The sequence below is a fragment of the Brachypodium distachyon genome, chromosome 4 (genome assembly GCF_000005505.3).
Source record: "Brachypodium distachyon strain Bd21 chromosome 4, Brachypodium_distachyon_v3.0, whole genome shotgun sequence".
Classification (NCBI taxonomy): domain Eukaryota; kingdom Viridiplantae; phylum Streptophyta; class Magnoliopsida; order Poales; family Poaceae; genus Brachypodium; species Brachypodium distachyon.
The window spans coordinates 42316942-42326557 of record NC_016134.3 but is presented as its reverse complement, the minus strand read 5'-3'; the positions used below and the strand labels follow the sequence as shown (position 1 = coordinate 42326557).

At 49.6% G+C, this 9616-nt stretch overlaps 2 protein-coding genes across 2 annotated transcripts; one reads left to right on the top strand and one right to left on the bottom strand.

The window, feature by feature from the left end:
• Positions 1–309: 309 nt before the first annotated feature.
• Positions 310–5825, top strand: LOC100827623. The gene is made up of 10 exons (XM_003578542.4): positions 310–700; positions 1291–1327; positions 1526–1601; positions 1694–1739; positions 1827–1925; positions 3809–3877; positions 3969–4362; positions 4504–4658; positions 4798–5278; positions 5375–5825. Exons 1-10 carry the CDS (start codon positions 422–424, stop codon positions 5440–5442), a joined length of 1704 nt encoding a protein of 567 aa, XP_003578590.1. The 5' UTR covers positions 310–421; the 3' UTR covers positions 5443–5825.
• A 205-nt stretch (positions 5826–6030) lies between these two features.
• LOC112268697 lies at positions 6031–7245 on the bottom strand. Its single transcript, XM_024454653.1, has one exon. It carries the CDS (start codon positions 7243–7245, stop codon positions 6031–6033), a length of 1215 nt encoding a protein of 404 aa, XP_024310421.1.
• Between the last annotated feature and the right edge of the window lie 2371 nt (positions 7246–9616).

Sequence of the window (9616 nt, the reverse complement as noted above, 5' to 3'; positions counted from 1 at the left end):
CAATTGAAAGTGAATTTACAGGGCAGTGAATATTTGTCCCGTGTGGAACCATACGGACGTGCCATATCGTCGCGTTCCTGGTGAGTGCCACGGTGCCACCGACTGGCAGCCCGGGTACGTCATACATGCATCAGTATACAGTTGACAGCAGCGAGTAGACGGTATACGAGTATACGACTCCCAGCTCCGCCCTGCCAGAACTCAGAAGGCCCAGAAACACACGCAGCTCACGTGCTCTGCAAAGCGAGAAAAAAGAAAAGCCAACACAGAAGCGGCCCCCGCCGCACCAAAAAGTCTACCCACCCCCGCCCCGTCCCGCACCCCAACACACGCGATACCCCCCTGCGACACAACGGAGGGAGAAAAAAAAGTAAAGCCCCGTCGAAATAAAAAAAAGGGCAGTGTACTCGCCGGGCGGGCAATGGGCAAGCAGCAGCAGCCGCCGCCGGCCGCGGTGATGTCGGCGCCTCCCCCGGGCCGCCGGAAGCGGAAGAAGAAGGGCCGCCCCTCGCTCCTCGACCTCCAGAAGCGCAGCCTCCGCCTCCAGAAGCTGCAGGAGGAGCCACCGGCCCCGCCCCCGCCCCAGCAGCGCCGCCCCTCCACGCGCCGGAACCCCGCCGCCGACGAAGACTCCGGCGACGACGACCGCCGCGAGAAGAAGGTCCGCCTCGTCGTCGGCCTCCACGGCGGATCAGCCAAGGTGGGCTTCCCTCGCATCCCCAATCCCGATCTGCGCACTCCCCGCTCGAATCCGGCCGGTTTCGCGCGGAATTCGCCAAATTCGGAGTGCTCTGCCCCCGGGAACGTACGGATCTGCGCCGCCGCGCGCCGCCCGAGGAATTCTCTTTGCTATTTTAGGCATGAAAAGCCCGCCCGCGCGCCTCTATTTATTTATCCCCCCTCTCCCTCTCTCTCTGCCGTCGTGCAGCAGTCAACGCTGCGCAGTTCAACCTGAGAGCCCTCTCCCAATCATTTGGCGGATAAACCAAAAACCCATCGCATCTCTCGCGTCGCAATAATTGGCGCATTTTTTTTGTAAGTGGATCGCTTCCAAGCTTTTAAAGGCGTACCTTTTTTTGGGCTGGTTTCCTCTGCCTTTCGCGCCAAATTTTGCTATACATCTCGCGACGCCGGCGTCGTTAGGATCTGTACTTGGTAACTGGTGCTGGTAAACGAAAGCCCCCACTTTTTCTGGCGCCTTTTCTCCGCTCATCTCGATTTTCTGTGAAGATATTTTTGTCCTGTTGTTTTTAAATTTCTCTTTATCCTCTGTTGCTGCTGTTGCCGCAGGGAGAAAAGACGAGGATAGCGACGGATGGGCGTGAAGGTTGGTTTTCCCTAGCTCTCTGATGCATTTATTCTTCAGATTTCAGAAGCAAAAAATACCTGGACGAATGTGCACAAGGATGTCATTTTTAATTATTCTTGTAGTGGTGGATACATTCCAGTTTGTTCTTGTTTAATTAATGCCCGTGCCTCTGATTGTTTCTGTGCTCGTGGGTGGATGGATTTGTTCATTCGACAGAGCCGTCAGATTCCGGTCCCACGACACCTCTGCCGGACAAAAAGTTATTGGTCTTCATCCTTGATAGGCTACAGAAGTGAGTTGCTATGCTCTCTGCTTGTTCTTCCTTCCAGTTCATTCACAGTTCCGGGACATCTTATCTGAGGTCTGTTTCTTGCTTTCTTGCAGGAAAGACACATATGGTGTATTCTCAGAGCCAGTTGATCCAGAAGAGGTTTGTGTCTGAAGATGAAAGCTTGTTTTTCTTGGTTCGTTTTTCAGAAGCTGACTGATTTGCCTTTAATTGTGCATTTATTGTCAGCTGCCCGATTACCATGATATTGTCAAGGACCCAATGGATTTTCAGACGGTTCGCAAGAAGCTTGATAAGGGGGCTTATACCATCTTGGAGCAATTTGAGGTCAGTGTAGAATCTTTTGGTTTTTTTGTTGTTTCACCTTTTTCTATTTTATTTGGATTTTCCTTTAACAGGCAGAAGATTGAGAGTGTTTCGTAGGAAATCAGCTGTTACAGTAATTTGGTTATGTCGGTTTGCTTGATCAGCTAGATTAGTCGTCATCTCTGTCACACTCGTGTGTTTTTCCCTGCTGACGTTTCTTCTCCTTTTGTACCTTACAGACATGTTCTTTATTCTTATAGTCCAGTAGAAATAGTAAAACCATGGCATTTTCTGGCTTGGTAAAAAATACCTTGTCCACTGCTGTCTTTGGAGTCGAAACATGCGGGGCAAATATTCTGTACTGCTGCAGCATTGCACCATGCCTTTTAGGAACATATATTCACTCTCTTAGAGTCGAAACATGCGGTGCAAATATTTTAATACAAACCTGTGAGTTTTGCTGCTAGGTGTTTTTTCTGTCAATGTTTCATTTGATAAATATCTTGTAAACTGAAGTACCGAACACCTGATTTTTTTTCTTAATGAAAGACAGGAGCACAACATTTTCATTTAACAAGTTTCTTTAAAGGCAAAATGAAATCTGAATCAAGGTATCTGTTATAGTAATAAGTGAAGAGAAACACTTGCACCACCAGGAGTTACTGCTATTGATTCCATTTGCAGAAATTTAATTGTATAAAATTATGAGCAGGGCTGTGTTTATATTTAGTTACATATCAGGTGCTGCTGTCTTCATATGTTCTGTATATCCAATTATTACTAGGATGTTTAAGTCATTTGGCTATAGTATCTGATACTATAAACAGTTCCATAACAAATAGTGTTTGTATGTAAATAAATGATTAACTCTTCTGAAGAAGTGTGTTTTAGAAAAGAAAAGCTGTAAATGGACCATTTTTTTTCTAATGGAAAATATGATCTAATGAAAGCACCTGCTGTGAAGTAAAAATGTCTTCAACTATTATTTAAGGAAATACGAAATGATGCTTTCTTTATAAAAAAGAAGGAAGAGACACAAACCAGCTGTGTGAACGCTTGGACAATATTTATTACTCATTTCCAGGATTTCCTAGTTCTATTACATTTGTAAAAGCGATATACATGCTCTGCAAACTGCATGTTACCTGTGGCCAAAGGAATATAATAAGGCAGCTTACTTTTGGGGTAAACAGAACGTTCAACTTCCAATATATAAACACTTTTTGTAGTAGTACTCACGAATGAATCATGTAGTGGTGGTACTCACGAACGAAGTATTGTTGGACCTGAGGTCGAAGTTGTCAGTTTGAAATATGAGATATGCATTTACTGAGATGGGAAGATCTGAACTTTTACTTTTGGGATTGGTATGCATGCTTACTGTTACCAATTTACTTGCTGTAGCTACTTATCTCCTACCCTCTCTGGTACCACTTGAAACTGTTGGACCTATATCTAAATATGCTGTAACCGGCATCGTATACTTACATCTTCAGTGCGCATTCAATTTAGTCTTACCTCTATATCAATAACATTGTTGTGTTCATCAAGTTTTATTCCATGCTTCATGCTAAACCATGGTCTGGGATGCAACCCACACCTCGAGAAGAAATGGCAGTTTGACTCACTGTTAAATAGTCGGTATGTTAGTATCTAAACTACAATCAACATTACAGGCCGTGCTGGGTGTGTACTTTTATTATCTATCGAATGAATTATTCTTACTCGTGCTAGGAGGATGTCACAATCTTTTTGTTCGTAAAGCTTATTGTAATGTTAATGTGTTGTGATACTCTTACTATTATGCTAGTACAAAGTTATTCCTCATAATGATTCACATATTCAGCATGCTATTTATATGCTCATTCATTTTGTAACCTCTAACCCAAACTTTCTATTTACAGGATGATGTGTTTTTGATAACCTCAAATGCGATGTGCTACAACTCACCAGACACAATATACTATCGACAGGTCAAGCATTGTGTCTTCTTGTTTTCATGAATTACAATGTTTCTGTGGAAGCTATGGCGCAAATGTAATATTCATGTATCATGTATTATAGGCACGAGCAATTCAAGAGGTTGCTAAGAAGGACTTTGAGAATCTTAGGCAAGATAGCGATGCCAGTGAACCAGAGCCAGAACCAAAACCAAAACCAAAAGCAAAGCCGGAGCCAGAACCACTACCAGAGCAAGAACCAAAGCCACAACGTCGCAGAGGCAGGCCTCCAAAGAACTCCGCCAAACCAAACATTGGGAGACCACCAGCAGAACGTGCTCCTCCTGAATTTCCTGGTGCGGCACTCGCTACTGGTGGAAATAGTGGACATCATGCACACTCAGGATTCGATCTACAAAGAAGAATTGCAGATGTACTGAAAGCTTCTTTTGCCAATAGAAACAATGAGCACAATTGGTCTAGCGAGCGCAAAATGGAAAGCATTGAAGATTACTCAGGTTTTGATTATTTTAAATCACCCCAAAGTTCTGTATTTTGAATGAGTGGGTATTCAATGGGATGCTGATGAATAAAGGACATCTTTCCGATTCAACCAACCCATTTCCCCCTGACATCATTTAATGTTCCGTATGTCCCAGGGTCCGGGAGTAAATGGTCAGGAAAAATGGCGAAGAAGCCGCTTTTAGTAGAAGAAAGTCGCCGGAGCACATATTATCATCATCAACCATCCAGTTCAATATATGAGCTGCCAGTGGCAACATCATACAACGGAACAAGGAAGATTCTTGTACCAGTTGAGTGTCCAATACAAGCCATGTTCCCTAAGAGATCGATGATATATCAATATAGTTTCAGTCTTTCAGATTCCCAGTAACTTTGGGGAATGGTAAATAGTATCATTCTCACTTAAACACAGTATTTTCTTGTTTCAGGTTGGGGTTCAGTGGCAGCAGTCCTATTCCCGCAGTCTGGCACGTTTTGCTGCACAGCTTGGTTCTGCCGCTTGGGAAGTTGCATCGAAGCGAATTGAACAGGTCATTCCTCCTGGAATAACGTTTGGTCGCGGGTGGGTAGGAGATTTTGAAACATCAAACACATTTCGGCCACCTGTACCAACTTCATCTTCGACAGCAATGATGCCACCAAGCAGCACAGCAGCGTCGAGTGAACAGCAAACTGTTGATGATCCTGCCAGCAGAAGCCATTCAGCAGGGCCTCCACACACTGCGTCATGTGCTTCTACCGACACCGCTCAGAGGATTGATTCTCAAGCATTACCAAGCCAGCAATGTGGATCATTACCACAGGTTTCAATAGACCGAGGTGAACATGCTGTTGAGACGAAGAGCAGCCATAATGTTCATGCACGGGCCGCCATGCACCAAACTGTGAATGGTTTTAATGCTGTTCCAGGTGCTAACCTACACTGATAATCACAGGAGTTCGTCTCATCTTGTATCTTCCAGTTAAAGTTGGCTATTGCTAACCAATACCAAATTTCCTTTTCAGGATCAAACATGTTTGCACCTACAGCACAGCTGGTTACGAGCCACATGCAAACACATACGGCTGATTGACCAGATTGGGCAGATGCCCAATGTCATCATGAGTAATTCAACATTTGGACGCATGATTCCAGTGACGGGTATCGTAGGCGCCGAGCAAGGACTTAGCTGAATCTTTCTGCTTTCTTGTCGGTCTTTTTCGAGTTGCTGGTGCTCTGCCGTGCCGTGATCTGGTGTCATCGTTGTGATTCAAGTCTGTCGTGTAATTGCTTAGTTACTTAGGAGTTAGGATAGCATGCAGATTGCAGAAGTGTGTAGAGGGTATTATCAACAGCGGTAATTAAGTCGCAGTCATCAGAAATTCGACAAACTCCGGTGTGTACAAACCTCAGGGGGGGACCATCTGTATAGATTATATTCAGTGTTATGATATGGTTGTCACAGTTTGTTCGTCATCTGGTAAACAGTTTTTTCTCTCTCGCTCCGACGTGTTCTGCAAGAAGAAAGCCGGCTCACTGCACTGGACGGTTGATGATACTCTTTCAGGCCGAAATCAGTCACACGTAGATTCATGCTGATAATATGGTACGAAGATCGACGGAGTCATCTCCCTATCAGCTAAAAGAAGACTCCTATCAGCTAAAAGAAGTACTATATGACCTAGAAGTCTGGAGGGAGTAGCCACATGGCAGAATAATGCCAACCCATCATGTGGTATCCTGTTCTCCCAACGCTATCGCCCACGCTCTGGTCTTTCCTGCAATACATACGGTGCCCGTCTTCTGATGTCACAGAGTACACTTGGTCGCCGGGCAACTTGTCTTCCTCGGAGCGGGTAGGCGTGGAGTAGTAGATGTGGTTTCTCTCCAGGCCTTCACGAGCAACGCACCGGCCGGCATCCATCGGCAGATGCACTGCCTTGGACCATGCCACCCCCAAGAACAAGGCATAGTCGCCCAAGCTCGTCACCTCTGCCCACCTGTGCTCAGACACGCCGTCGGCAGCAGCGGAGAGCTTAAACACCCTGAAGATAGGCTCACGGTTGGCCGGCCACCGGGTCCGCACCGCCATCGCCGGCTCGCCGTGCAGCTCGAAAATGTAGGCGAAGTAGGCCCTGAAATCGTGCTCCCAGGTGGGAACGTCACGCCTTTGGATGGCCAGCTTGTGAGCCATGGTCGTGAGCACCGGCGCCATGCCGCCGTCTTCTTGTTCCTGCAGCTTCATGCTGATCTCAAACTTGATCAGTGACTCGCTGCCAAGCGTGAGGCCGTAGAGATCGCCGTTGCAGAAGGCGATGTCCTGGATAGACTCCCCGTGCCAAGCCTGCACGGCCCATTCGCCGTTCGGGCAGCCGACTCTGCACACCGCGACGTGGGCCTGGTCGCCCATGAGGACGGCGAGGGTGCAGCCGTCCGAGGAGGCGGGGTCTCCGGAGAAGACAATCTTCCAGATGCTGTGTCCCACGCAGTGGAACGGCAACGGCTTGGGAGAGCAGATCGAGGCGAGCTTGGTGGTTTGGTCTGCGGAGAGCACAACCTCGGCGCCGGAGAAGAGGTTGACGATCATTAGCCCGTCGTAATTCACCGCAGCTACCCATCCGCCGTCGTGGGAGCCGAGGAACTGCTTGTAGAGAGCCTTCTTCGGGACGCGCAAGACCCAGCTGTCGTTGGGGCCGCACAAGTGCTTCATCCCGCTGCGGCCGCGCGGCGAGAGGAGCAGCAGTGGGGCGGCAGGCGGCGCCGGGAGCAGCAGCGCGGCGGCACGCCACGGCTTGCAGACGGCTGCGAAGCGCACACGGTCACGAGGGGAGGCGATCCTGAGGCGGAGCATGCCGAGGAGGTCGTAGGGGAGCTCTGACCACGGCGCCGTTGACATCTCTCTACGTGTTTCGAACTTTCGATCGATTGCGAGTACTGGCTAATCGCCGTACAAACAAATCCCTTATCTTATATACTGCAGTACTAAGTAGCTAGGAATCCGATATGTTCTCCCTTTTGGAGTAAAGAAGGAATCCGATATGTAACATGCATACATGTGCGGTTGGAACTTTAAACACGATACAAAATATATCCACGTACCGGCCGGCCACACCCCTGCTATGATTATTTTTATTTGTTTCAAATAACAAGGACTAGGATCAGACTGGGCGTTCGGGTTTACCCGAAAATTCGGGTCGGGTAATTTGGGTAAGTAAAAAATCGGATTTCCAAATTTAACACTCCAAATTAGAGCAAAAAATTAATAACCCGGAATTCGGGTTCGGGTATCGGGTAACCCGGAATTTCCGAAATTTCGGCACCATCTCATTTCAGAATTCGACAAATCATACAGACTAGCATCACACGTACCTGCAATCTGACGTACAATTGAGCCTCACATACATAATCACACACGCTGTCGCTGTACACACGGTCACACAGAAACTTCAAGTAGAAGCTACACACGAACATGAATCGAAGTAGCAGCAACACTAACTCGACAACAAAATCTGAACAGCGTGACAACAACTCGGATCTGAACAACAACTCAACCTGAAACTAACTTGCGCCTACCCCTGATTCGGTAGTTGGTGCCGTCCTTTAGTTGCGGCTGCCGTGCAGATTGGCCTCTCCACCGTCGAGCTGGCCGGAGTTGCAGGCGCCAAGCGCGAGAAGATTGAAGAGGCGACGAGCTGGGAGTGGGAGTCGGGAGAGGTCGCGCCGTCGCTGCCGGATTGTGCGTTGCGGGCACCGGTCTGTGGCCGAGAGCAGCAGACGGCGGCGAGGCGCGCGCGGTCACGCGGGGAGGCGATCCTGTGGCGGATCAGGCCGAGGAGGTCGTCGGGGAGGGAGGACCACGGCGCCGTCGACATCCCCATTTCTGTTTCCATCGATTACGAGTAGCAGCGGCTAGTTGCCTAATACAAGGCTACAAACAAAACAAAATCCCTTTCTATATATTGTTAGGAATCCGATTCTTTATCTCAAAGAACACAAAGTGTCGATCCTATGAACGTATTCGATCTATCGGATTTCATGTTCTATTCGGCCTCTTTGATTTATTTTTATTTTTGATGGATTGAGTTGCTGCATTGGGGTACGTTCTGTAGTCATTGGCCACATCTAGATGCAAATACTAAAATCAAAGGATCATCCTCCTACCCCGTGTTGCCTGAAACCCTAGCCGCCACCGGTCTTCCTCCTCCTCCTCCCTTTCCCCTGCTTTGCTGCCGCCGAAGGGGGTGCCGGCGAAGCCTGCGCACGCCAAAGGAAGGTGGCGGCGGAGCGTTTTCCTCTTCTCCCACGACGAGGCGGCGCCTGGTGGCGCGAGATGACGGCGGGGAACGCGTGGAGGCGTGGGGTGGCGCGTGGGGCCGTCGGCGCAGAGCGGTGCTGGGCAGCATGGCGGCACTGGTCTGCTGGGTGCAGATGGGTGGCGTGGGCTCACATATGAGCCCGGCCCAGGCAGCCGGCCAGTTCTGCTAGGCGGCATGTGGTTGCAGCATTGCCGTGCACTTGCCGGTGCGTGGAGGTTCCCGACCGGCTCGATGGCCCGTGGCGGGCGGGCCCGTTTTGGGTCCGGCTTGGGCCTGCGGGCCGAGTGTGCGTCAAAGCCGGTGCGTGGGGCGGTTGTGATGCCCTGGCGGCTGATAGTTTGGGCCATTGGCGTCGACGGACCTACGTCGGTGCGCACGGAGCTTTGGTGGCCTCTGGCCTCTGGTCAGTTCTTCATTGCGAAGGTTTTTTGCCCCTATTCACGCTGGGTGCGTGGGCTGCGGGTGAAAACCCTGCACCGCCTTTGGTGCCAGCGATGACAGCGTCCTTGGACGCCGCTCCCTTCTTGAAGGCGTCATCGTGCAGCCCTACTACATCCCACCTTTTGCAGGCGAGGTGCCTCCGAGCGAAAGCTCAGATGCGTTTTTCGGATCGGGCAATGGTGGCGTCTTCGGACGCCGTGTCCTCCTTGGAGGCGTTACCTTTGGAGCCCTCGTCTGGCGGCAGAGTTTGCTTGCCGCGGTGGGGCTGGCCAGGGAGGGCGACTTCGTGCTACGCAGGCTTGCCGTTGCGCGAGCCGTTCCTGTCAGGGCAACCTCTTCCTGTCTCCGGTCGTCGAAGAAGTCCAGTTCTGCCTACCCGCTCTGGCGCAAGGTGATGTTCCCTGTTCGGCGTCGTTGGAGCGGGAGGGGTTTCGTTTTCGCGGTAGCGGCTTGTTTCTTCGGTTTTGCCCTGTGTATCCTCATTGTCAGGGTTTTTCGCACGGCTTTCTC

What these genes read in the sequence shown, in the direction of transcription:
- LOC112268697 (XM_024454653.1), bottom strand. Translation starts at nt 7,245, where the DNA reads ATGTCAACGGCGCCGTGGTCAGAGCTCCCCTACGACCTCCTCGGCATG.
- LOC100827623 (XM_003578542.4), top strand. Translation starts at nt 422, where the DNA reads ATGGGCAAGCAGCAGCAGCCGCCGCCGGCCGCGGTGATGTCGGCGCCT. An exon ending in AGCGACGGATGGGCGTGAAG is followed by an intron (nt 1,328 to 1,525) that starts GTTGGTTTTCCC and finishes TTCATTCGACAG; the next exon opens with AGCCGTCAGATTCCGGTCCC. An exon ending in TGGTTTTAATGCTGTTCCAG is followed by an intron (nt 5,279 to 5,374) that starts GTGCTAACCTAC and finishes TTTCCTTTTCAG; the next exon opens with GATCAAACATGTTTGCACCT.